The following is a 26,206-nucleotide window of genomic DNA, read 5'->3' as shown; positions in this document are numbered from 1 at the left end:
ACGAGAGACCACTTCCTAGGCGCCCAATGTGCCCGTGAACTTCTCGCAAAACACGTCCAAATCTTTGCAGTTTGAACATTCTTGGGTCATGAATGCAACGTAAATCCAACTTCTGTCGTGTTGCTGCACCCGCCAGCAACACATATACATGTGATAAATTAGCTCAAAATGGAAGCTCAGACCGCTACCTATATGAATCACTTTAATCGTAAAAATGACTATATTAGATTTATTGTTAACGCTTAAAACTATTCCTGTGCCATTCTTGAGGTCTCAAGGCATTTATAAACAAAAAGTGAGGCCATGGCTCTGTGTACCTCCTTTAAATGTTTCGTTTTCTTAAGCAAGGGTCAAATATTCAGTCTGCCTCGTTCACGGGTTCAGCTGTAGTGTGGAAGCCACTTTGTGGCGTCTTTTAATAGCGTATACTTTGAGATTTGTTATGTAACATTAATCTTGTGAACAACAGTGTTGTTTTTAGCACTAGGTTCTGTCTCAAGGCCTCATTTCGCTAACCATTTGGCTGCTAGATCTTTCACCATTTCCTTGTTTATCTCTACTTTGACATCAAACTGCAATAAGGGGATTCTTTTCTGGTAAGGAAGTGATTTGGAAAAGCTTAAAAACTAGCTAATGATTAGATGTATAATTTCTACATAGCAGTCGCAGCAGTTAAATGATGAAAAATAACCCCTGATAACCCCTAACATGTGTTCTTCCTGTCTTTATCCTCACAGCCTGCTGCTGGGCTTTATGAGGGAGGAAGACGCTCCACTGTGGAAAGGATATTTCTACGCCACACTCATGTTCCTCCTGTCCTGCCTGCAGTCCCTCTTTAACCACCAGTACATGTACTCCTGCTTCACCGTGGGCATGAGAGTCAAGACGGCCGTCATGGGCCTCGTCTACAGGAAGGTAGAAGCTTCTTTGGCTGCGCTGGATTTGTATCTGATTTTTTTTTTTTTGAAGCCAGACGCTGTGCTCTAAGTGAAAGCTGTTTGTTGTAGCAAAAAATAGTTGGAGCAATTTGTAAAGCAGCCATTTTTGACAAGATCTTACCTGTAAATTTAACATCATAAATAGAGTTAACAATTACACTGACTGAGATTTAACCCTGCTGTTGATGTGATAGAACACAATTATACTCCACAGTATACACGACAGCATCTGGGAGAGGAACTAATAACTGATAGGTACGAAATAAAACACAACAAGGCGTGCTGTTATAGGAAAATAATCCCTGACGAGGCCTGACGTGAAGCCAACCCAACCTGAAGTGGATCAGTTTCCTATTCTTTGTTTGCAACCACATGACCAAAACTGCTTGCATCATTGACCACCGCCATGTTAGAGGATATACAATCAAACAATATGGCGTCTGTAAACAGCGTTCCAAGTGATAACGTTACTAACTTATTCGACTTATTTTAACTCACTGGATGGCCTTTCCAAGTAAAGGTACCAAGCCTATACTGTAAATCAATGGAGGCTTATAATTTTTACGTCTCTGGCTGGGTGAACACTTTGCAACTGAAAACACACACGATATAACATACTTAGTTCTACAACCCCGATTCCAAAAAAGTTGGGACAAAGTACAAATTGTAAATAAAAACGGAATGCAATGATGTAGAAGTTTCAAAATTCCATATTTTATTCAGAATAGAACATAGATGACATATCAAATGTTTAAACTGAGAAAATGTATCATTTAAAGAGAAAAATTAGGTGATTTTAAATTTCATGACAACACGTCTCAAAAAAGTTGGGACAAGGCCATGTTTCCCACTGTGAGACATCCCCTTTTCTCTTTACAACAGTCTGTAAACGTCTGGGGACTGAGGAGACAAGTTGCTCAAGTTTAGGGATAGGAATGTTAACCCATTCTTGTCTAATGTAGGATTCTAGTTGCTCGACTGTCTTAGGTCTTTTTTGTCGTATCTTCTGTTTTATGATGCGCCAAATGTTTTCTATGGGTGAAAGATCTGGACTGCAGGCTGGCCAGTTCAGTACCCGGACCCTTCTTCTACGCAGCCATGATGCTGTAATTGATGCAGTATGTGGTTTGGCATTCATCAGAGATGCAGGCTTCTGAACTGAGCGCCGATAACAACTTGGGTCGTCCTTCTCCTCTTTAGTCCGAATGACACGGCGTCCCTGATTTCCATAAAGAACTTCAAATTTTGATTCGTCTGACCACAGAACAGTTTTCCACTTTGCCACAGTCCATTTTAAATGAGCCTTGGCCCAGAGAAGACGTCTGCGCTTCTGGATCGTGTTTAGATACGGCTTCTTATTTGAGCTATAGAGTTTTAGCTGGCAACGGCGGATGGCACGGTGAATTGTGTTCACAGATAATGTTCTCTGGAAATATTCCTGAGCCCATTTTGTGATTTCCAATACAGAAGCATGCCTGTATGTGATGCAGTGCCGTCTAAGGGCCCGAAGATCACGGGCACCCAGTATGGTTTTCTGGCCTTGATCCTTACGCACAGAGATTCTTCCAGATTCTCTGAATCTTTTGATGATATTATGCACTGTAGATGATGATATGTTCAAACTCTTTGCAATTTTACACTGTCAAACTCCTTTCTGATATTGCTCCACTATTTTTCGGTGCAGAATTAGGGGGATTGGTGATCCTCTTCCCATCTTTACTTCTGAGAGCCGCTGCCACTCCAAGATGCTCTTTTTATACCCAGTCATGTTAATGACCTATTGCCAATTGACCTAATGAGTTGCAATTTGGTCCTCCAGCTGTTTCTTTTTTGTACCTTTAACTTTTCCAGCCTCTTATTGCCCCTGTCCCAACTTTTTTGAGATGTGTTGCTGTCATGAAATTTCAAATGAGCCAATATTTGGCATGAAATTTCAAAATGTCTCACTTTCGACATTTGATATGTTGTCTGTGTTCTATTGTGAATGCAATATCAGTTTTTGAGATTTGTAAATTATTGCATTCCATTTTTATTTACAATTTGTACTTTGTCCCAACTTTTTTGGAATCAGGGTTGTAAAAGAGCACTCACTGGGCGAGGCGAGGAGGCTGCAGTGTTTGACATGAATCTTGTTCGATTGACTCTGATCGTTTGGGAAGATTTTTCAATAATTTTGCATTTCTTTCTGTGCTCTGTAAGCCTCGCATTTCGAGCTACCACTTTAGTACCATCTTTGATTTTGCTGTGGCCCGTATTTTGTGTTGAGGCCCATTCTGGATCTGTAAAATTGTAGAGCTCAGCTGGAAAGAAAAAGCAAATAAAAGCAGCAGCATCGAAACATTTTTAAAATGAAATAATCGTAGAAGCCTTTGATTGTCGGATCATGTGCTCAACGATCACGGCTTTGTCATGTTTGACAGTGGCGAGTTTCTGCACGACCAGGCTATTGAACGATCCAATGTTTCTTATATGTTGCGATCTTTCCTTAATAACTAGTTCGTAGCACTTACCATTGATAAAATGTTCACTGCAGACTCGTGTGGTTTTTGCTTTCTCATCGCTTAGATCAGCCCGGTTTGTGTTGGACAGCCAGTGACGTCTACGCTTGTTTTTTCTCCTTGATTATTTATAATTGCAGGAATTCTAAAGAACTTATAAGTCCCCTTGTGTCGAATAGAGTTGCGCCCGCATCCAATTACGGCACAAAGACTCAGCACAGCGAAGAAACAAGAGGAATTCTTGAGCATAACAAGCTCTCGGTGAACCCTGGCTTTTGCTGGAGGAGGCAACTGAGGAAATGTCTGAACTTTATTCGGGGTTAATCATCTCATCTCATCTCATCTCATCTCATCTCATCATCTCTAGCTGCTTTATCCTGTTCTACAGGGTCGCAGGCAAGCTGGAGCCTATCCCGGCTGACTACGGGCGAAAGGCGGGGTACACCCTGGACAAGTCGCCAGGTCATCACAGGGCTGACACATAGACACAGACAACCATTCACACTCACATTCACACCTACGCTCAATTTAGAGTCACCAGTTAACCTAACCTGCATGTCTTTGGACTGTGGGGGAAACCGGAGCACCCGGAGGAAACCCACGCGGACACGGGGAGAACATGCAAACTCTGCACAGAAAGGCCCTCGCCGGCTACGGGGCTCGAACCCGGACCTTCTTGCTGTGAGGCGACAGCGCTAACCACTACACCACCGTGCCGCCTCGGGGTTAATCAGAGTCATTTTAATTGACGGCAGGCGTGAACCCAAAAAGACTGAATGCTGTAATTAAATCAAAAGGTGCTTCAGCAAAGTATTAGTTTAAGGGTGTGCACACTTATGCAACCAGCTTAGTGTACTTTTTTTATTTTTTACGTTTTTCCCCCTAACAGATTTGTTTGTTTTTTAATTGACTTGTACAGGTTATAGGTCACATTAAAGGTGGGAAAAGTTTTGAAATTATTTATCGTGGTCTCATTTTTTTTACGTCAGAAAAACCCATCATTTTAACGGGGTGTGTAGACTTTTTATATCCACTGTATGACGTCATGTGCAAACGAAGAATACCAGCAAATCGGGAAGTGTTTTATTCCTCTTATATCACAATGATTGATTTGCCAATGAGCACAATTTTAAATTTACAGATTTGAACAAAGGGATGACACTTTGCACTCTTAACCATTTATAGTTACATTGTGGAACATCTTCGAAATGAGTTAATTTATGTTGACAGTTACGTTTTAGCCTCTAGAAACAGTCGTTCCCTCACCATAATCTATTTTTTTCCTCTCTTGAAGTTAATTTACAAAAACAAAAACAAAAAAAAACGTAGCTTGCTATGTTACTGTCCTCTGAAACGGTCTTCAATCCTGAAGACTTTCCTGTGGCGGAAAACCTACTGACCTTTACACATTACACATTACAAAGCGCAGACTCCTTCCAAAAATAACAACGCATTTTTAAAATCAGGTTTAGATTTTGTGAAGCATCAGTCATAGCTGTTGTTGAAGTTAGTTGTTACGATAAAAACACTAACATATTAGAATGAGCATTTTAATCCTCAGGTCATGATACCGTACGATAAACTTCTGACCCATGTCGCATCAGGGTTCCTGAGTGATCGTATTTCTGTCTGTCGTCTCCTCTGTAGGCTCTGGTGATAAACAATGCAGCACGGAGGACGTGTACGGTCGGAGAGCTCGTGAATCTGGTCTCGGCTGACACCCAAAAGCTCATGGATTTTGTCGTGTACTTCAACGCTGTGTGGCTCGCTCCCATCGAGATCGCCCTCTGCCTCTTCTTTCTCTGGCAGGTGAGCTTCTCGGGAGGTTTTTATTTCCACCACAAATGTGTTATCATTTCTGATCTAGCTTTGTAATCATGAACCTTAATTTCTTGCGCTGTTCCTGAATCAGCACCTGGGACCATCTGCTCTGGCTGGCATCACCACCGTCTTTCTCATCTTCCCTCTGAACGGATTCATCGCCAAGAAGAGAAGCAAACTGCAGGTGCTGTAGGACAGACGCTGGACGGATTAAATGAAATGAAATAAAATAAAATAAAGTCTTTTGGGTAAACAGGTCAAAAAAGGAAGGACTGCGGTTTCAGGATATTTAAACGAGTTAAATGTTTATATAACACGGTCAGCAATAAATAGTTGCGGCTCAAGCCGTTGTCTGCTAGTAACTGCGCCAAAAACTTTAATAAATCACACACTCTCACACTTTTGGTACCAGGGTCTATCCTCGAGGACCAGCTGTGCTCAGGTGATTGAAAGACAAAACAAAGTGCACACTTACTTGAACTAATTTCACGTCTCTAAACCATAATCCTGGACTTCACAAAGGGTCAGTGTTCAAGCTCCACAGCTGGTTCAGATAGCCCAGCGAGCACAGAGCGGAGTGTGGGTGTGTGGCTTGGATTCAAGCTCCTCATTCCTTTGATGTTTCTACATCTCCTTAGACGGGAGACAACCACAGTGCAAAAAGTGGCAATATTTTATTCCTCCTTTTTGAAAACAGCAGATGCTCGCTCCCTCTGACAAATTGGAAGTCGTAGAACTTTGGTTGTAACCTTGGCCCATGTCTATGTCTGGACCTTCTGAGTTGCGAGACACTGGCTGACCCAGATTTCTAGAAATATCACGTCATAACTGTAGGTTCGCTCATGATAATTGAGATATATATATATATACTGTATTTATATAAAAAGCAGGGAATGTTGTAAAACCAAACCCAATACTTTCTTTGACTTAATGACCGGAACTTTTTTCCACGTTCATCATTCCCATCATTCCCACTGACTTTCTCTATAAAGACTCAGACTGTAACTTGGAACATTATCTTAGCGCTGGAATGCCCAACCATCCTGAGTGGTCCATATTTCATTTCTGAAATTACAGGAGATCCAGATGAAGTTCATGGACGGCCGAATCAAGCTCATGAACGAAATCCTGAACGGCATAAAGATCCTGAAGTTCTATGCTTGGGAAAAGGCTTTCCTCGAGCAGGTCTTGGGTTACAGAGAAAAAGAGCTTCAAGCCTTGAAGAAGTCCCAAATCCTTTACTCCATCTCCATCGCTTCATTCAACTCTTCGTCCTTCCTGGTGTGTAGCAGAGATAATAACTTTTGCATCCACCATTTTGCAGCCGTCACTCAGCATAACTGAGCGGTTTTTTTCCCCTTTCCATGTTCAGATCGCCTTTGCCATGTTTGGTGTGTACGTACTCATAGATGAAAAGAATGTCTTGGACGCTCAGAAGATTTTTGTCTCCATGGCACTCATCAACATCCTAAAGACTCCTCTGAGCCAACTTCCTTTTGCCATGAGCACCACCATGCAGGTACGACCGTCCCTAGTGTCCGGATCTTCTATTCCACACTTTTTATATCAGATCTTTATCTTCTGAAGTGTCGTCTTTTATATCGCAGGCTGTTGTTTCGCTCAAGCGTCTGGGGAAGTATTTGTGCCAAGAAGAGCTAAAGCCAGACAATGTGTCCAGAGATGCCTTTAAGTCGGGTGAGTTGTACAATACAATTAACAGTTGTTCCACGAAATCAAGTCGTCCATGAGCTGATAGCCGACGTGTATGCTGACGTTGATTGGGACGACTGTTTTATTCTATCCACATTCACTGGATTTCGAGAAATGGAGCATTTTTTTTGCAAATTCGATAAATAAAAACGTTACACAAAACGTCCGACAAAACAATTTTGTTGCTATTTTTTAGAGGTTTTGTTTTCGAGTAGTTTTTATTTCATCCTCGGTTGGTTCAGCAACACGCTCCGCCATTTTGTTTTTCTCTACTCACGGTATATGAGCTGATATCCTTGTAGTAGAGTAGCCAATCAGAGAGCACGATTGCTCATATCCAGTGAATGTGGATCGAATAATAAGATATATTTATATTACGATGATGTAATATGCACAAAGCTTTTAGTTTGGGAGATAACATTCTTAAGAGACGTTCAACAGATTCACTGTAAAAAATGATTTGTTGTTTTAACTCAAAAAAGTGAGTGCAAGGGCTGCCTTAAAATTTTGAGTTCACTGAAATAAATATACAGTAGACCCCCGCCTATTCGCGGTTCAGTATTCGCGAATTCACATATTTGCGGGATTTTATATAGAACATATCTCCTATACATTCGCGGAAATCTCAGCGATTCGCGGTCATTTGCGGCGAACATATCGAACGTTTACGCACTGCGAACGTTTCCGCACTGCTACATTCTCGGAGCCTAATGCTCGCTCGCTATTGGCTGAAGTTTGAATGGCGGGCTGCTGCTCATTGGCTGATATGAATGAGCGCATTGTACAGTACAGTCTCGCGGTTCCCGTAGTTCAGACTTGTTCACGTGTTGTGCGTTCTTGGTATTTTTGAATAATTTTTACGCCCTACAATGGCTCCTAAACGCTCTGCATCTTCTAAGGCTCCTGCCAAGGAACCTAAGCGCCAGAAGAAGGTACTGACACTGCAGGAGAAGGTAGGACTTCTCGATATGCTAAAGGAAGGGAAGACTTTTGCGGCAGTGGCTCGTCACTACGGGGGGGTTACAAGTATTCACGATTTTGACTTATTCGCGGCCATGTTCGGTCCCTAACCCCCGCGAATACTGAGGGCTTACCGTAGTAAGTTCACAACAATTTAACTTACTACGTGAATTTCAATGAACTCAAAACTTTAAGGCAGCCTGGGCACTAACTTTTTTAAGTTAAAACAACAAATCATTTTTTACAGTGTTGATGATAATTTGCCAACAGCTGCTGAATTTCATGGCCGAGAGAGAGAGCGAGAGAGAGAGGAGGAGAGCAATTAGAGACGCAATGCAGCAGCAGCCCGTGCTAGACTGTGGTTTCAACATAGCCTTCTATTTTTGTGAAACACAAACACATTTTGGCCCCGCAAACTGTCAGCGCACTTGCAGACAGCTCATGAAAACTGCTATTTTGAAGATGATGCTAATTAGACTGCACATAATTAAGGAGACGCTTTGATTCCACAAGCTGCCATAGAGGAAATATAGAGGCTGTCCGCACGGCAACGGATTCAGGTGAATCTGATAAAATTGTTTATCGTTTCGGCCTGGCATCCACACGGCACCGGCGTTTTGGGTGCCCCAAAACGATATTTTTTGAGAACGGGTTCCAGAGTGGAAAAATCTGGCAACAGCGCCGTTGTGAAGTCGTCTGGATGAGTAGAACGGATTTGTTTACGATGACGTCACAACCACATGACTAGAACAAGCAGCACTCTCGCTGTTTTGTATGAACCACTGCATTGCATTCACTTTTGTATACAACTTTTCTTTTAAATAAACAAGTAACTGAACCATTTCTTGAATTTCTTTTTTTTTATTGGATAAGACTGCTTTTCAAAATGTTCACACACAATATAAAAAGTTATATAAATTATATAAAAATGCTTTTCAAAATGTTCACACACAATAAGAAAATTAAGTTGTATAAAACTATGCACACTAATAAAACTAATTTGTACACACAGAAGGCATGATTTCCTCGCGTAGTCACAGCCATCTTCTTGTTGTTGTGTGCTTGTTCCTGTGAGTGCTTCACGCCGGGTAGAAGAAGGGGTTTATGCGCATGCGTCCTACTTCTTCTATTGTTCTGGTGTCTCCGATGGGACCATCTTACAGCGCACGTAGAGGTGTGGCATGTGTATTGCATCGTTTTCAGCAAGCGTTGCGTTGCCATATGTACCTGATATTTTACTGATCCGTTGCCCATGTGGACGCGATATTTTTTTAAATAAAATCTCGTTGCCGTTGTCGTGTGGATGTAGCTTTACTTTCACAGACAGTCCTCTGCTCTCACCTTAATTGTTCCCATACGCCAGAACAGCATGCATATGTATGCTTTGCTTCACACACATATGGGGAACTGTTACTGTGTAATGTGTAAACACCAGACGGTGTATTATAGAGGATTTGTTGCTCATGTTTCCCTCGCTTTCTTTCTTTCTTTCTTTCTTTCTTTCTTTCTTTCTTTCTTTCTTTCTTTCTTTCTGTTTTTTCGCTCAGACGAACAAGGTGTCACGGTTGAGAACGGGACTTTCAGTTGGTCTAAAGATGGTCCTCCTTGTCTGAAAAGGTACGACGATAGAATAAAGAATAAAACACTCAGGGCCATAATGTTGTATGAAATGTGGAGTCAATAATGTGGAGTTACTTTTACCACCCAGAAGTTCATTCTTTTCCAATAACGGCGTGTCCTGAAGTGTTCTATTTCTATCATACCACAGCACTTTGCAAAAATGTTCAGCATTTTATTTATTACACAATAGCACGTCATAATTTTTATCCATTTATAGCTACACTTAAATAATATTGGCTGGCGTTTAGTGGTGTATCAGATATATTCCATTCAGCTAGCGTGATATTGAACGAGTCAAAGATGAGTAGCTGTGATATACAGTACCATGAAAAAAAGTCAGCCATTATTATTATCATTATACATACACATTCAGGTATTCAACGCGTCTTTCTCTTTCAAAATTCTCTCAAAATCGTCCATATTTTGTAATGAAGCAAACGTGGCGGCCATATTTGTTTACAAATTGTCCTCGCTAGCATGGAAGTTTTACGTCTCCGACGTGTGACGTCATGTCATCTTGACAACCATGCAATATCGTAAACCATATTCAACGCTCATTCTCCATTGGGTAAAGTGATGTAATACACGTAGGATAAGCGATATGCTAACAATATTGCATGCTATCAAACCAAATGAATGAAACCTGCTAGAAGTTTACTAGAAGGTGGTGTAGTGGTTAGCGCTGTCGCCTCACAGCAAGAAGGTCCGGGTTCGAGCCCCGTGGCCAGCGAGGGCCTTTCTGTGCGGAGTTTGCATGTTCTCCCCGTGTCCGCGTGGGTTTCCTCCGGGTGCTCCGGTTTCCCCCACAGTCCAAAGACATGCAGGTTAGGTTAACTGGTGACTCTAAATTGAGCGTAGGTGTGAATGTGAGTGTGAATGGTTGTCTGTGTCTATGTGTCAGCCCTGTGATGACCTGGCGACTTGTCCAGGGTGTACCCCGCCTTTCGCCCGTAGTCAGCTGGGATAGGCTCCAGCTTGCCTGCGACCCTGTAGAAGGATAAAGCGGCTAGAGATAATGAGATGAGATGAGATGATTAACCCTGAATAAAGTTCAGACATTTCGTCAGTTGCCTCCTCCAGCAAAAGCCAGGGTTCACCGAGAGCTTGTTATGCTCAAGAATTCCTCTTGTTTCTTCACTGTGCTGAGTCTTTGTGCCGTAATTGGATGCGGGCGCAACTCTGTTCGACACAAGGGGACTTAAGTTCTTTAGAATTCCTGCAATTATAAATAATATAAAGAATGTGTACCCCGTCTCTCGCCCGTAGTCAGCTGGGATAGGCTCCAGCTTGCCTGCGACCCTGTAGAACAGGATAAAGCGGCTACAGATAATGAGATGAGATGAGATGAAATGCAGCTGAGAAACCACAAAGCCTTCAATCCTGAAGACTTTTCTGCCATGGAAGAGTTACAGCTTTACTTTTCACTGTTATAAAACATCAACCCTGGAGACTTCTTCCTAAACTCGAGCTGCTGTCATAGTGCTGTGGTATAAGTTTAATGAATGAATTATCCGAATGGAATTAGCAGCAGTGTGTAAATATAGGTGGGTGTGGTGTTTGTAGGATCAGTGTGAGAGTTCCTCGTGGTGCACTGGTTGCAGTTGTTGGCCATGTTGGCAGCGGGAAGTCATCCTTACTCTCTGCTATGCTCGGAGAGACGGAGAGGAGAAGTGGCAGTGTTTCTATCAAGGTAACAATCGATGAATTATAAAACGGGTTGGTTTTTTTGTTTTGTTTTAAATTCTGATTACGTCTTGGTGTATCTTAGAGACTTTATCTGAACTCTCTTAATGGTTTTATAGGGATCGGTGGCTTACGTCCCTCAGCAGGCTTGGATTCAAAATGCTACATTGCAGGACAACATCTTGTTTGGTAGAGAGAAGAGGAAGAGCTGGTACCAGCGTGTGGTGGAGGCCTGCGCTCTGCTGCCTGACCTCGACATCCTGCCAGCAGGAGACGCCACTGAGATCGGTGAAAAGGTGCTCATTTTCTTCTCAGCTCGTAGAAGAAAACTTTTAAACTTGCTCATCACTGAAGGTTCCTCAAGGGTTCTTTTATTTATTTATTTATTTATTTAAATTAAAAGAATTCTACTTGAATTCCTATTTGAAGGTTCTGCAGAGACATAAACCAAAGAGGGGGGAAGTCATGGCCTAATGGTTAGAGAAACAGCTTTGGGACCAAAAGGTTGCTGGTTTGATTCACCAGACTAGCAGGATTGACTTAAGTGCCCTTGAGCAAGGCACCTAACCCCCAACCACTCCAGCAAGAGTCGTGGTGTACCTTGTGTCTGATTAGCCAAAGAAAAACTGATGATGTGGTCATCAGTTTGGGCATTGAACCTGACCAACTGAACTGAAAACCAAAGAAACTTTGAGAAACCCTTTTCCTTGTAAGAGCTCATTTCTATCAGTATTTTTACTTTTCAGAGCACCGCTCCTACAATTTGACCTCTAAGATATTATAGTACCTGGGGAAATTCTAGCTCCTTGCAGTGAAATAGCCAGTTTGACAACTAAACCACTTGAGTGACTGTGGAACTGTAAAAAGTGAGATAAAATCTGAGAACTTGGGGTTCTGAGTGGCTTCTGATTGGCGCTTCATAACCAGGTCTGTCCACAGAAGACTCTTGAGAAGATGTTGAATATTGGGGTAGAAGGTGCAGAAACTTCGCCACTAATGGGTTAAGAAAGATTAGAATTTATAGGACATTATCTGTGAAGAAGGCGTCATCCTTCTCGCAAACTTTTTTTTATTTCACAACTATTTTTCTGCGAATGTGTTTTAAAATTCCGAAGCTGTTCGCAGGGTTTGAATCTGTCCGGAGGTCAGAAGCAGAGGGTGAGTCTGGCTCGTGCTGTATACAGGAAAGCTGATATCTATTTGCTGGATGATCCTCTGTCTGCTGTGGATGCCCATGTGGGTCAGCACATCTTTGATAAGGTCATCGGACCCAAGGGTGTACTGAGAGACAAGGTGAATGAAAGATCTTTCTTTTTTTTTTCTTTAGACGAGAGAATTGAAGTAACACCATTTTTTCACACCAATGAATGTGACAACTATATTTGAGTAAACATGAGTGCTAGTATTTAAGCTTTATGCATGCATCGGATTTAACACAGAGTCAGATATAACACACTGTAGGCAAAAAATGCTCAAACACACTTCTAAAAATGATCCCGGAACACTTGGCTGGCAGCGCAGTTTTCTGTGAAGGTTTACATTGTTTTACTTTTGGCAGACTCGCATCCTGGTGACCCATGGGACAAGCTTCCTGCCCCAGGCCGATCTGATCCTGGTGCTGGTTGAAGGAGAGATCACGGAGAGCGGCTCCTATCAGGAGCTGCTGAATCGTAACGGAGCCTTTGCAGAGTTCATCCATACTTTCGCCAGCTCTGAGAGGAAGGAGTGCTCTACACAGAGAGGTACATCAAACACTTCCAATATGTCCAGGATACTAAGCAAAAATACCTTACCTTGTTATGTTTAAACAGTAGGGTTGCATCGATACCAATACTGGTATTGAGTAGTTGTAAAATAGTATTGATGCATTCCTGTTGGATGGTCTCTTTTAACCCGAGTCAAATTACTCAACTATTAATTTTGATATCAAATAAGAACTTGTATTTTTGTTTCAGGCTCCAGAAAGTCCTGCTCAAGGCTCAGCGTAACAGATTTCATGCCGTTCTCCAGGGACCTCTCTCAGGAGCAACTTATTGGGTGAGTATACCCAAAGAAACATCATCCAGTCTTATCTCCAAAGGGTTATAGGTTTTTCATTCCAACCAAGCAGGTGCCACATCTAATGGTCAATTAAAGGCCAGTATTACCCGATTGAACATGTGGAATTGGATTAGTTGGAACCAAACATGCTGCCACATTGGCCCATTGCAGCTGGACCTGGAAACCCCTGCCTTAGTATCTCATCTCATCTTATTTTATCCTGTTCTACAGGGTCGCAGGCAAGCTGGATCCTATCCCAGCTGACTACGGGCGAAAGGTGGGGTACACCCTGGACAAGTCGCCAGGTCATCACAGGGCTGACACATAGACACAGACAACCATTCACACTCACATTCACACCTACGCTCAATTTAGAGTCACCAGTTAACCTAACCTGCATGTCTTTGGACTGTGGGGGAAACCGGAGCACCCGGAGGAAACCCACGCGGACACGGGGAGAACATGCAAACTCCGCACAGAAAGGCCCTCGCCGGCCATGGGGCTCGAACCCGGACCTTCTTGCTGTGAGGCGACAGCGCTAACCACTACACCACTGTGCCGCCCCCTTAGTATCTCATTGAAAGATATTTATTAGGATTCTTTAGATGAAAAATGGATCTACTTGAGATCATTACTATGTGTTGTCCATGATGGAACTATTTGCATCCACTAACCGTCCTTCTCTTTGCTTCAGTGGTGACACAAACAGTGTCACTATTCAGAGTGTAGACCCTGATATTGAGCAGGAGCAAATTCCTGAAGACCTGGGGAAACTGACTGAAGTGGACAAGGCTCGGATTGGCAGGGTGAGTTTGTCATGTAGCCGAAGGATAAAATTACAGTTAAGACTTTCGTCTTTCAGCAAGATAACCAAGGAACAATGCTGTGTTGCTGTATTCAGTCTTATTTTATGGGTGTTGCTCAGACCTCCGTCTCCATCTACCTTCCCAGGTGAAACTGGAGATGTATGTCGAGTACTTCCGCACCATTGGCTTGGCTCTGATTGTGCCAATCCTCTTCCTGTACGCCTTTCAGCAGGGCGCTTCTCTGGCATACAACTACTGGCTCAGCATGTGGGCTGATGAGCCCATCATCAATGGTACACAGCTCAATACTGACATGAAGCTGGGAGTCTACGGAGCTCTTGGGTTTGCACAAGGTAATTGATAAGTGGATCCTGCCTAGTCCTATGCACAATTCCAAGTATTTCACTACTTGTAGTCAGTCAAACAGTGAAACCAGTGGGCTTTATTGGTATTCAGATGAGTGATGAATCCGTCCATCCATTATCTGTAGCCACAAAGACAACCATTCACACCTACAGTCAACTTAGAGCCACCAATTAACCTAACCTGCATGTCTTTGGACTGTGGGGGAAACCGGAGCACCCGGAGGAAACCCACACAGACACGGGGAGAACATGCAAACTCCACACAGAAAGGCCCTCGTCGGTCACTGGACTCGAACCCAGAACCTTCTTGCTGTGAGGCAACAGTGCTAACCACTACACCACCGTGCCGCCCCGAGTGGTGAATCATCTTTGAGAATTTAACACAAGTCCTGTTTCCTAAACTACAAATACCTTTATTCAACTGGACTATCAGCTTGAACTTAGCTTGCTAACCCACAAATCCAGCCTTGTTACTTTATATCCTTCATGTTTTGCCATGTCAAAAAACAAAACAGTTTTTTTATTTCAGGCATAGCCATTTTTGGCACCACAGTGGCCATCTCTATCGGGGGAATCATCGCGTCTCGTCAGTTACACCTGGACCTGCTGAAGAACGTGCTCCACTCACCCATGTCCTTCTTCGAGTCCACGCCTAGCGGCAATCTGCTAAATCGCTTCGCCAAGGAAATCGATGCCATCGACTGCATGATACCTGATGGCCTTAAGATGATGTTGGGTTATGTCTTCAAGCTGATGGAGGTGTGCATCATAGTGCTGCTTGCTACACCTTTCGCTGCAGTCATCATTCTTCCTCTGGCACTGCTCTACGCCTTTGTGCAGGTAAACAAAAACAGATTGTGCTGTTCAGAATGGATTTTTTTTTACCATGGATAATGTTGGATTCTTTTGACTGGGTTTTGGCTTTTTTTTAATTTTTCTCGTTTGCTCAATGAAGAGTTTCTACGTGGCCACATCCTGCCAGCTTAGGCGTTTGGAGTCAGTGAGCCGCTCTCCCATCTACACCCACTTTAATGAGACAGTACAAGGCGCCAGTGTGATCCGGGCATTTGATGAGCAACCACACTTCATTCTGCAGGCCAATCAGAGGGTGGATCACAACCAGACTGCCTACTTCCCCCGCTTTGTAGCAACAAGGTAAGACACCCCGCTATACAAAGATGGTTCCTTAGATATGCCAGCATTTATCTGTTTGGCTTCTGGGAAAACATGATCTGTAACTATTGCGTTCAACTATTTATCTGCCCTTATTTATTTGATGGTCAGAAGTTGCTTAGTAGCTAAAGTTTAGTCATAATGATCAGAAGGTTATAAAGGTTTACATCTTAGGCGTTTTCAAACTTGGCCCAAATATACGAGTCTACATCCAAGACCGATTCTGAGTTTGTTTGTGGGAGGGGCTCATAATCGCAGGTTTGCTTTCCCTTTGAAGAACAGCACCAATGATTGTCCATTCCATACTATGTTCCTGCATACAGATTTGCAAAATGGTAGGCACAAAGTTCATCCATGTAACAAGTTGAGCTGATCACGCTACTGGGCATGTAGTGCTGAAAACAGATAGCTTCCATACCTTTTGCAGACTGCACTATGGTTTGGTTAATGCCCCAGAATACCAACTGAGGACCAAGAACTGGTTCTCTAGACAGCTCCCAGGCTTGAAAACAGCTTTCACCCTTGTACTGAACTCTTAGGGCAAATGGCCCAGAGTCTGGAAAACCCACAAGTGTGAAAACAACCTTGGAGTTTCCACTGTTGGTCTCTTTAACAAAGTCATTAACCTTCTGCAGCTCTGATGTATTCTTGGAATGGATTCGGCCCTAATTTGGTTACAAAAAAGTCTTTGGATACAAATGAGCGGTTAACTAGTAATTGGAAGAGACTGCAAGAGAACCACTGTTGAGCCACTGACTCTTGACCCTGAAATGCTATCCTTGGACTGCATCCTGTCTCAAATGTATCTACTTCCTCTGGAGTGATATATACAAATGCTATACACATTTCCTTCCTATGCTGTGCTCTTGCTCTCACCAGCAGCATGACCTTCTAAGGTTACAGTGATGTTAAGAAATGCCAAGGTAGCAGTATGGAATAACAAAGTGGCCTATGAAAGCAAAGGCTGCCATTTGTTTGCAGGCGTCACACATAGACATTTGAAACCAGTTTCAGAAAACCCCACAGAGATCTTGTACAGGTCAACAGTGTTAAAAAACTGGAGTTCCTTATGCCCTTTCTTTACCAGCGTCACTGATGTTAACGTTACGTTCATGCAAACCAGGCTTGTAAAAAAGCCCTGTGGGGTCTGTGGAACTGACGTGTTTATTGGCTCCTCTGCAGGTGGCTGGCCGTGAACCTGGAGTTCCTGGGTAATGGTGTTGTTCTTGCTGCTGCCATTCTCTCTGTGATAGGCAAAGACACTCTGAGTCCTGGGATTGTCGGCCTGGCGGTGTCTCACTCCCTGCAGGTGAGAGTTATTACCAAACATTTGCAATCCCAACCACGGGATCCCAAATTGATCTCCTGGAGTGTCCTCCGATCTTTCTCATCTTCTTTCCGCTTTTGCAATGTCCTGTCTTATATGCTGTCTAACCTCAAAGAGAATCCTACCATCTTGCAAAAGCACCACCTGATAGACTAGGGCTTCGTTTGTGGGACTTTTGAGCTGACAAGGAAACCGAAAGCTTTAGTCTAGGCTTATTTAGATCCCAAAACTCCTGCACGGATTTGGACTAAGCTTTATTTGTTTATGTTTCAGGTCACAGGCATCCTCAGTTGGATTGTGCGTTCATGGACGGATGTGGAGAACAACATTGTGTCAGTTGAGAGAGTCAAAGAGTACACAGACACGCCCAAAGAGGTAAATAAAGAGGGAGAATGTGAGCCAGTTCCTCTGTGTATTTACAGTAGCTATACAGTTCTATCTAAAAGTCTAAAGTCCCTCCCATGCCATACCCTGGTCTTCCCAGGCAGTCTTCTGTCCCAGTACTAACCAGGCCGTTAAGGCGCATTGGGTGGTGCCGACCTCCATTTCCATAGCCCTCTGCCTCTCATCTATACAGCTAGGGTTACAGTGGGGGGCTAGTCCTCTGGTAACTTTGAGAGTTTGACTCCTCACTTGCATCTGTATTGCAGCGTGCCTTGACAGACGGCACCATTTTTACGATGGTCTTTGGTATGACCTGACCGTGAGTAGAACTCGCGATCTCGAGGCAGACACGCTAACCACTAGGCCAACTTATGGTCATACAGTTCTATACCACAGTGATATTGAATTCTCAATTCTGAGTCAAGGCTTTTTTTAAATAACAGTAGCTCTATCAGGTGGCAAATCACAGGTATATATTAATTAAAATCATTTTATCATTTAATAAATGAATACACCCTGCGATGATTTGGCAACTTGTCCAGGGTGTACCCCACTTCTCACCCATAGTCAGCTGGGATAGGCTCCAGCTTGCCTGCAACCCCTGCACAGGATAAGCAGTTATGGATAATGGATGGATGGATGAATACAAACAACCTCTGGTCTAAAATTAAAGCAGATTTTGAAAACATACATGTCCAAAAACATATGAAGAGAAAAACATTTTATATTTTCTATTTGCAGGCTGCATGGAGCTCAGAAGACATGTCACTACCACTTGCTTGGCCCCAAACAGGAACCATAGAGTTCCAAGATTATGGGCTGCAGTACCGTAAAGGTCTCGAGTTTGCTTTGAAAGGGATATCACTACATATCCAAGAAAGAGAGAAGGTAAAATAGATTGCTAATTCATCATACTTACCAAAATATTGCTGAATTTATTAATGCCTCATTTACAGTGGTGCTTGAAAGTTTGTGAACCCTTTAGAATTTTCTATATTTCTGCATAAATATGACCTAAAACATCATCAGATTTTCACACAAGTCATAAAAGTAGATAAAGAGAACCCAGTTAAACAAATGAGACAAAAATATTACACTTGGTCATGTATTTATTGAGGAAAATGATCCAATATTACACATCTGTGAGTGGCAAAAGTATGTGAACCTTTGCTTTCAGTATCTGGTGTGACCCCCTTGTGCAGCAATAACTGCAACTAAACGCTTCCGGTAACTGTTGATCAGTCCTGCACACCGGCTTGGAGGAATTTTAGCCCGTTCCTCTGTACAGAACGGCTTAAACTCTGGGATGTTGGTGGGTTTCCTCACATGAACTGCTCATTTCAGGTCCTTCCACAACATTTCGATTGGATTAAGGTCAGGACTTTGACTTGGCCATTCCAAAACATTAACTTTATTCTTCTTTAACCATTCTTTGGTAGAACGACTTGTGTGCTTAGGGTCGTTGTCTTGCTGCATGACCCACCTTCTCTTGAGATTCAGTTCATGGACAGATGTCCTGACATTTTCCTCTAGAATTCACTGGTATAATTCAGAATTCATTGTTCCATCAATGATGGCAAGCCGTCCTGGCCCAGATGCAGCAAAACAGGCCCAAACCATGATACTACCACCACCATGTTTCACAGATGGGATAAGGGTCTTATGCTAGAATGCAGTGTTTTCCTTTCTCCAAACATAACGCTTCTCATTTAAACCAAAAAGTTCTATTTTGGTCTCATCTGTTCACAAAACATTTTTCCAATAGCTTTCTGGCTTGTCCACGTGATCTTTAGCAAACTGCAGATGAGCAGCAATGCTCTTTTTGGAGAGCAGTGGCTTTCTCCTTGCAATACTTCCATGCACACCATTTGTTGTTCAGTGTTCTCCTGATGGTGGACTCATGAACATTAACATTAGCCAATGTGAGAGAGGCCTTCAGTTGCTTAGAAGTTACCCTGGGGTCCTTTGTGACCTTGCTGACTATTACACGCCTTGCTCTTGGAGTGATCTTTGTTGGTCGACCACTCCTGGGGAGGGTAACAATGGTCTTGAATTTCCTCCATTTGTACACAATCTGTCTGACTGTGGATTGGCGGAGTCCAAACTCTTTAGAGATGGTTTTGTAACCTTTTCCAGTCTGATGAGCATCAACAACGCTTTTTCTGAGGTCCTCAGAAATCTCTTTCGTTCGTGCCATGATACACTTCCAGAAACATGTGTTGTGAAGATCAGACTTTGATAGATCCCTGTTCTTTAAATAAAACAGGGTGCCCACTCACACCTGATTGTCATCCCACTGATTGAAAACACCTGACTCTAATTTCACCTTCAAATTAACTGCTAATCCTAGAGGTTCACATACTTTTGCCACTCACAGATATGTAATATTGGATCATTTTCCTCAATAAATAAATGACCAAGTATAATATTTTTGTCTCATTTGTTTAACTGGGTTCTCTTTATCTACTTTTAGGACTTGTGTGAAAATCTGATGTTTTAGGTCATATTTATGCAGAAATATAGAAAATTCTAAAGGGTTCACAAACTTTCAAGCACCACTGTACATCATGCCATTTTTTAATCATTGAATTGCACTGTCATGCTTTCAGATTGGCATTGTGGGAAGGACCGGTGCAGGGAAGTCATCACTGGCCCTGGGAATTTTCCGTATCTTGGAAGCAGCGAAAGGAGAGATTTACATAGACGGAGTGAACATTGCTAAGCTTGGACTCCATGACCTGAGATCCCGCATTACTATCATTCCTCAGGTGAGAATCTTGCAATAAAAAAAACAACAAAAACAAACAAACAAAAAACCCACCACCACATACCTAGTGCAATTTTAATCAAAGTATAACCAGTGAGATATGAAATTAGCTTTGGCGATTAGCATTCTATTTGAAAGGCTCTTAAAAGACTCCTCTGCTTGGTTCTCTCACACGTTCCTACAGGATCCAGTGCTGTTTTCCGGATCCTTGCGTATGAACCTGGATCCATTCGACGCCTATTCCGATGAAGAAGTGTGGAATGCGTTAGAACTGGCGCATCTGAAGCACTTTGTCTCCGGGCTGCCTGATAAACTTAATTACGAGTGCTCAGAAGGAGGAGAAAACCTTAGGTGAGAACATCGAGCTTGTTCAACACCATCTAACAATGATCTGATGCTAAAAACTGTATCTACAATACCATTCCATACCATTTTGCTAATGTATCTGTATCTCTGTTGGCCGTTGGTGGATATACTGTATGATTTTTAGATGATCGCTATCTTCTTGTCCTGCAGTCTCGGCCAGAGGCAGTTAGTGTGTTTGGCGAGGGCTCTTCTCCGGAAGACAAAGATCCTGGTTCTGGATGAAGCCACAGCAGCAGTGGACCTGGAAATGGACACGCTAATCCAGTCCACCATCCGCAGCCAGTTTGAGGACTGCACAGTGCTCACCATTGCACACAGACTCAACACCATCATGGACTACACCAAGTAAGAGTTCACAGTATGAGTAGGAAGTGTGCTAGTTGATTTTTTTTTTTTTTGTTAAGCATTCCAGGGCATCTGATTGAGACTAGAGATAGAGAAGTAGAGAAGATGCAAAACCAGTCATTTCATGTTGCTCCTTTGCAGGGTTCTAGTGATGGACAAAGGGCACATAATGGAGATGGACTCCCCCGCTAACCTGATTGCACAGAGAGGCCAGTTTTACCGGATGTGCAGAGAAGCTGGGTTGGTGTAACAGTGTGATCTAAAGCTGTGCTCTGAACTGGTTTTGTAGCCCGTTGGCGCAACCTTGTGGTGGACTTCAAGCATCAATCACACCAAGAGGCATCCCCCTGTTGGCCAGTATCATAATGCAAAAACAAAGAAAAGCTATTAAAGCAATATGGTGCTCCAGTAAAAAAACAATAAGGGTAATGATTTTCAGAAATCCCAAGCATATATATATTTTTTAAATTGTTTTTACAAAAGGCACAGTAGTGTATTATTCAAGCTGAAAACTCATACTCAGGTCAACATGCTCAAGAGCACCAGAACTGGATGTAGTCACCCTTTGGAACTGGAGATCTCTCAGATCTTTGGTTGTTTTAGCTCAGCTTATGAACTGATGAGACTTAAACTGGAGGGAATGATGTGTAAATAAGTGTACATAAGAGAGACAAGTGGCACTGTGTCTGGTCATAGCTACACCAAATCACCTTAAGATTTCCAGTACATCAAAAATGTGAACCGAAGCAAAGCACTCGCTCTTACACTTCATGAAGAGAACAAACAGGGCTACAAAGTGTTTGTGTAGAAGCTTGAGTGACAAACAAGTTTACCGACAGTGCTGCAAACACTCCATCCACAGGAAATGTTCTCCAAAGTGGCTCTATATTGAGACTCTCCCACTCAGAAGCCATCTCAGTGTTTTTAAGGTGTCGTCGAGGAGACACACGGTCTGGAAGTCCAACTATGTTGTGGTGCTTGTTTATTTCTATCAAAAATACACAAGTTCAATGAAGACTCTTCCTCCACCCCCCCAAAAAACACCCTCAAATCCAGATACCATTCAATGATTGCTAATAGTCATGATCTAGAAAATGATTATACTTGATTTTTCAACTAACAATTTTGCACTTCAATTTTTAAAAAATTGAATGTAATATCTTCTATAACAGCTCCTGTTGCTGTAACTCAATTCAATAGACGTTGTTTAAAAACGTTACAACAGGAAACGCTGCAAAGTTGAAAGTTCAGGTGCCTTGGCATTTATTTATATACGTCCCATTTTACATTCACTTGTGTATTGAAAGTTCTAAAATTGGTTTGTATGTATTTCTGTATATGTAAAATATTAAACTTTTTGGACAATAACCTGCTTGAGTATTGAAAATTCGACTGACACGGACAAAGAACTGGCTAGAAATCTGAGTACCAAACTATATTTATTGTACAGTAGTAAAGGACAACAAATAATGTACAAATCAGTACAGAAAAAAAAATAATGAGACCACACGGACAATGACTCCGTCCCAATCCTTATGGACGCCAGATTGTACGGGGGATTAATAATAAAACCATTCCTCTTTGGGGTGACAGGCGTCCAGGACAGAGCACAGACTTGTTGCCTTCGAAAGATGAGGAATGATTTTTTTTTTTGGGGGGACGACAAGGACTTATGGGATATTTTATTATTTTTAATAAAAAACCTGGACTTATCCAGGACATATTTGGAGGTTCGGTCCAAGAAGAGACCAGAGTTCCCTTTAATCTCTGCAGTTGGACCATATAAACTCGGATGGGCATCATTTTAGCTAACAAACATGACATGGACTAAAACTAGAATTAAAGCTGCATGAGACAGAGAAAAAGGGGAAGACAAAAACAGATCAGAATTTGGCAGATTTCATACTGATGGGAATGGACTTCTTTATTCAGGACAGGAAACAAGGCTTGGGCCTTCTATTCATACACCGGCAGCCATTTTGAACCTTATGGCAGCCATCTTGAAGTCACCTCTTAGCCATGTTACCTCACGCATCTTTAAATATTAGGAGTGGGGGAGGGGGAAAGAAAGAATGAGAGCCCAACCCTATGAAAACTAGAGGGGGCATCCAAATCAACAAAAGAAGGAAAAAAAAAGGAGTAAATAAACAGCACAGTTTAAACATTTTGGGGATCGAGTCAAATAAAACAGCCGAGGGAGGTCCCCGCTGCTGGAGGAGAGGGTTTAGCGATGGCCGCCTGTTTGTTGTTGAAATACGTCGATAGTGTCCTCGTCTTCCATCTCCAACTGACAAACAAGAAAATAAATATTTAAGATGACATTTTTAGTGCCAAGTTTAGCAATAGCTGCTGCACTGAATACTTGGGTGGTATGCTAGAAACAGCGATTGTTTGAACCCATTTCCTCAAGGAAAACTTTATTAGCCACTAACATACAACTCAAACCTTACTCTACCTTCACAAAGCAAGCAACAAGGTCACAATGACAAAGCAGCCAAAATGTTTAGCTTACACGCCACTTTTGTTTAAAATGCATTTTAGATTTACATGTTGCACTTGGTTGGGCGCTAGCTTCGTTTGCAGAGAAGCAGAGCATCTTCTACACCCTTCCAAGCTTTCTTTTTCGTTTTTGTAATGGCTCTAAAACACATTCCATGAGTTTCTAAAAAGACACCAGTAAACGGGAACCCAAATATTGCGAGTGAGGACCTGAAGGAACATCAGACCACACGTGCTGTAGCACTGGGCCAACGAATCACTTGGATTTGTTGCTTGATCACATCATGTTGCAGAAAACCTCAATCCATATTGTTTCACTCTAGCAGAACATTTATTTTAAAAAAAAAAAGCCAGCTTTGTTGTGAACGCAGGGATACATAAGGGTTATAAGCTCACCTGTGCTGGTGTATCCGTCTCATTTATCGGCTGTCCATCAAACCTAAACCTAATCTGTCTTATCGACAATCCCTGCAAGAAACAGCAGAACAGTGTAAGTGCAAAAACAGTCCAGATGTTAACTACCGGATTAAAAAAAAAAAAAAAAAAAAAAAAAAAGTGTTCACGCGACCCACATTGGGTTAACACCAAGTTTGGAGAGGTCTAGAAGAAACTTAGGCTTTTCGTCACATCTAACTAAAGTTTATTAAACCCTTTCAAAAATTTCTGTAAAACTTGTACAATATACAGGCACTAACAGTACACTGAAAGTTCTCTAGCTAACACTGGATGAAATTTACAGGCAGGAGAAGGACATACGACAAAGTGGTATTGTTGTAAAGAAGAAGAAAGACTACGCAAAATTCTCACAGAACTAATTACAGCTAACATTTCGTTACCCGATTCTGGGTTGCTACAAGTTACGTCTAGCTAGTTAAAAACTAGCTCGGATTGTCAGTGATGGCTGATATCTACAGAACAGAAATGTGGTTGTTTTGTGCACAACTCAGAACATGTAGAATCCCAACCCACCCTGCAGGAAGCGTGTATATTAGATGGGCGGCACGATGGTGTAGTGGTTAGCACGGTCGCCTCACGGCAAGAAGGTTCCAGGTTCGAACCCAGCGAGGGCCTTTCTGTGTGGAGTTTGCATGTTCTCCCTGTGTCTGCTTGGGTTTCCCTCACAATCCAAAAGACATGTAGTTAGATTAACGTGGGGCGGCCTTGAGCACGGTACCTGACCCCTGACGCTCTGGTGTGGCTGCCCACTGCTCCGAGTGTGCGCGCGTGCTCACTGCTTCAGATGGGTTAAATGCATCTGTGCTTCAAGTGTGCATGTGACGAATAAAGGTTTCTCCTCGATGCAAAGCTGAGTTTTGACAAATTAACACCAGTTTTCTTTGCCAGGTTCAGGCTTTCTGGAAAAGTTATGGTGCGGGTCGCTGAAGCGGTCCTTCGAGAGTACGTTTGTTTCTTATTAGTACATACTGCACACCTTTAAAAAGGTTAACACTAGAAACTGGTTACGGTCCAATTATATGCCTTTTTTTTAAAAGTACGCTATATGTATACGCACACTTCCAGGTGAACGATGCAAACCAGGAGCGAAACAAACTCATTCTGTGAACTCAAGAGACAGAATGCGACGAATGATGCGTGAGGCACTCACCTGTCTTTCACAGTACGCCTTCATTAACTTGTTGAGCGGTGTGTGCCTTTTAATTTTAAACTGGACCACAGAACCGTCCTGTCCAGCCACCTTCAGATTGATGTGGTCATTCTCTGTCTTCACTCCCTCCTAAAAAAAGACAAAATAGGCACAAAAGGCAAAATATAAACGCTAAATAAAGTCATATCACAGTCTAAAAATCCATAAATAGCTTTTCAATGAAGGTAGTTCAAGAAACATCCTGTTTTTGACATCCTGAGGAACATTTTGCTGATTTCTGTGAGGATTGTTTTGTTATGTTATGCTATGCTAGTTTACGTTATGCGCGTGCTGGGTTTTTTTTCGTGCATACCATTTTTCTGCGTAAGATACGTTAAAAAAAGGTCATCTCCGGTTAAGTTGGAAGTGCTTACGTGAGTAAATTAGTGCGCAAAAATAAAAACAATTCCAAAAAAAAAAAAAAAAAATCATAAAGCATATCGCGGTAAACAGTATTAGACATCCATCATCATCATTGTAGTGTTTGTTGAAGCGATGCGCTGTTTGCGTAGTGTACGCTGCGCCATTTTCGCACCCTGTCTGGCGCAGGAAAAAGCGACCGCTGGAATTGTAAAAACAAACGCGAATACGAGTTCATGATTGCGGGTTCAAGCGGATATTCAGATTTAGTCAAGACACTCGATAAGACGTTAAACTCCACCTTATTAAAATCCATCGATTCTGGGCTTGTTATCGCGCACCCAATCGCGCTCTTGTGCTTGCGGCATTTTTTTTTTTACGCCACTTGCGTAACGTGGTCGAAAAGCGCCACTTCGCTTTCACAAAGGAAAAAACCCGCAAAGGAAAAAGGGGAGGGAAATCGCGCCAGAACCAAACAGCACAGCTTTTTTTTTTTAAATGAAAGTCGCTTTAAAGTCATCTCACACTGGGTCATGTTTTAAAAAGCATAACAAACACAAAGATTGAACCCAAAAGTGAGACAACGCGGTAGGAAATACAATGATTGCACGCCGGCGTCCATTCCTCCCGCACAAAATGCGCAATCTGCCATCTACAGCGAGGCTGCGCACAAAACCCACACAATAAAAACATCCTACAGCTCGCAAAACCCTCCATTATTTAAACTAAAGATGCAGAACTCACCTTGGGCTTATCCTCGGACATTTTTGCAAAAACACAAATTGTTTAATTTACACAAGATGCGCTCTTAACAAACTGCCTGTCCTCTCTAAGCACCGCGAGCACGCGCCACTCTCTTTACCTCCTCCGGATGTGATTGGACGGCGCTGGGTCACATG

General features: G+C 42.5%; 2 protein-coding genes across 3 annotated transcripts in view; one reads left to right on the top strand and one right to left on the bottom strand.

The window, feature by feature from the left end:
- abcc6a (ATP-binding cassette, sub-family C (CFTR/MRP), member 6a) overlaps positions 1-22,113 on the top strand; it is a 51,059-nt gene extending 28,946 nt beyond the window's left edge. Inside the window, exons 9-31 of the mRNA XM_060918710.1 lie at positions 738-915; positions 5,084-5,245; positions 5,349-5,441; positions 6,335-6,538; positions 6,630-6,776; positions 6,865-6,952; positions 9,475-9,544; positions 11,111-11,237; positions 11,350-11,526; positions 12,356-12,523; positions 12,789-12,972; positions 13,186-13,267; positions 13,965-14,076; positions 14,222-14,429; positions 14,971-15,281; positions 15,397-15,596; positions 16,797-16,923; positions 17,215-17,316; positions 18,067-18,213; positions 19,935-20,093; positions 20,277-20,443; positions 20,609-20,803; positions 20,945-22,113. Of these exons, the coding sequence (XP_060774693.1) occupies positions 738-915; positions 5,084-5,245; positions 5,349-5,441; positions 6,335-6,538; positions 6,630-6,776; positions 6,865-6,952; positions 9,475-9,544; positions 11,111-11,237; positions 11,350-11,526; positions 12,356-12,523; positions 12,789-12,972; positions 13,186-13,267; positions 13,965-14,076; positions 14,222-14,429; positions 14,971-15,281; positions 15,397-15,596; positions 16,797-16,923; positions 17,215-17,316; positions 18,067-18,213; positions 19,935-20,093; positions 20,277-20,443; positions 20,609-20,803; positions 20,945-21,053 (3,517 nt within the window). The 3' untranslated portion in view covers positions 21,054-22,113. The remainder of the gene's footprint in view (positions 1-737; positions 916-5,083; positions 5,246-5,348; positions 5,442-6,334; positions 6,539-6,629; positions 6,777-6,864; positions 6,953-9,474; positions 9,545-11,110; positions 11,238-11,349; positions 11,527-12,355; positions 12,524-12,788; positions 12,973-13,185; positions 13,268-13,964; positions 14,077-14,221; positions 14,430-14,970; positions 15,282-15,396; positions 15,597-16,796; positions 16,924-17,214; positions 17,317-18,066; positions 18,214-19,934; positions 20,094-20,276; positions 20,444-20,608; positions 20,804-20,944) is intronic.
- A 110-nt stretch (positions 22,114-22,223) lies between these two features.
- sumo3a (small ubiquitin like modifier 3a) lies at positions 22,224-26,206 on the bottom strand. Of its 2 annotated transcripts, XM_060918712.1 has the most exons (4): positions 26,052-26,203; positions 24,909-25,037; positions 23,699-23,770; positions 22,224-23,090 (listed from the first exon to the last, which is right to left on the bottom strand). In XM_060918712.1, the coding sequence occupies exons 1-4, from the start codon at positions 26,070-26,072 to the stop codon at positions 23,028-23,030; spliced, it is 285 nt and encodes a 94-aa protein (XP_060774695.1). In that variant the 5' UTR covers positions 26,073-26,203; the 3' UTR covers positions 22,224-23,027. The 2 variants fall into 2 exon arrangements, with proteins under 2 accessions (XP_060774695.1, XP_060774696.1); XM_060918713.1 differs by lacking the exon at positions 23,699-23,770 and having other exon boundaries at positions 26,052-26,206.

The sequence above is a fragment of the Neoarius graeffei genome, chromosome 4, assembly GCF_027579695.1.
Source record: "Neoarius graeffei isolate fNeoGra1 chromosome 4, fNeoGra1.pri, whole genome shotgun sequence".
NCBI lineage: Eukaryota > Metazoa > Chordata > Actinopteri > Siluriformes > Ariidae > Neoarius > Neoarius graeffei.
This window is presented reverse-complemented; position numbering and strand designations above follow the sequence as displayed.

What these genes read in the sequence shown, in the direction of transcription:
- sumo3a (XM_060918712.1), bottom strand. Translation starts at nt 26,072, where the DNA reads ATGTCCGAGGATAAGCCCAAG. An exon ending in TGTCCGAGGATAAGCCCAAG is followed by an intron (nt 25,038 to 26,051) that starts GTGAGTTCTGCA and finishes GTCTTTTTTTAG; the next exon opens with GAGGGAGTGAAGACAGAGAA. An exon ending in AGACGGATACACCAGCACAG is followed by an intron (nt 23,091 to 23,698) that starts GTGAGCTTATAA and finishes CTTGTTTGTCAG; the next exon opens with TTGGAGATGGAAGACGAGGA.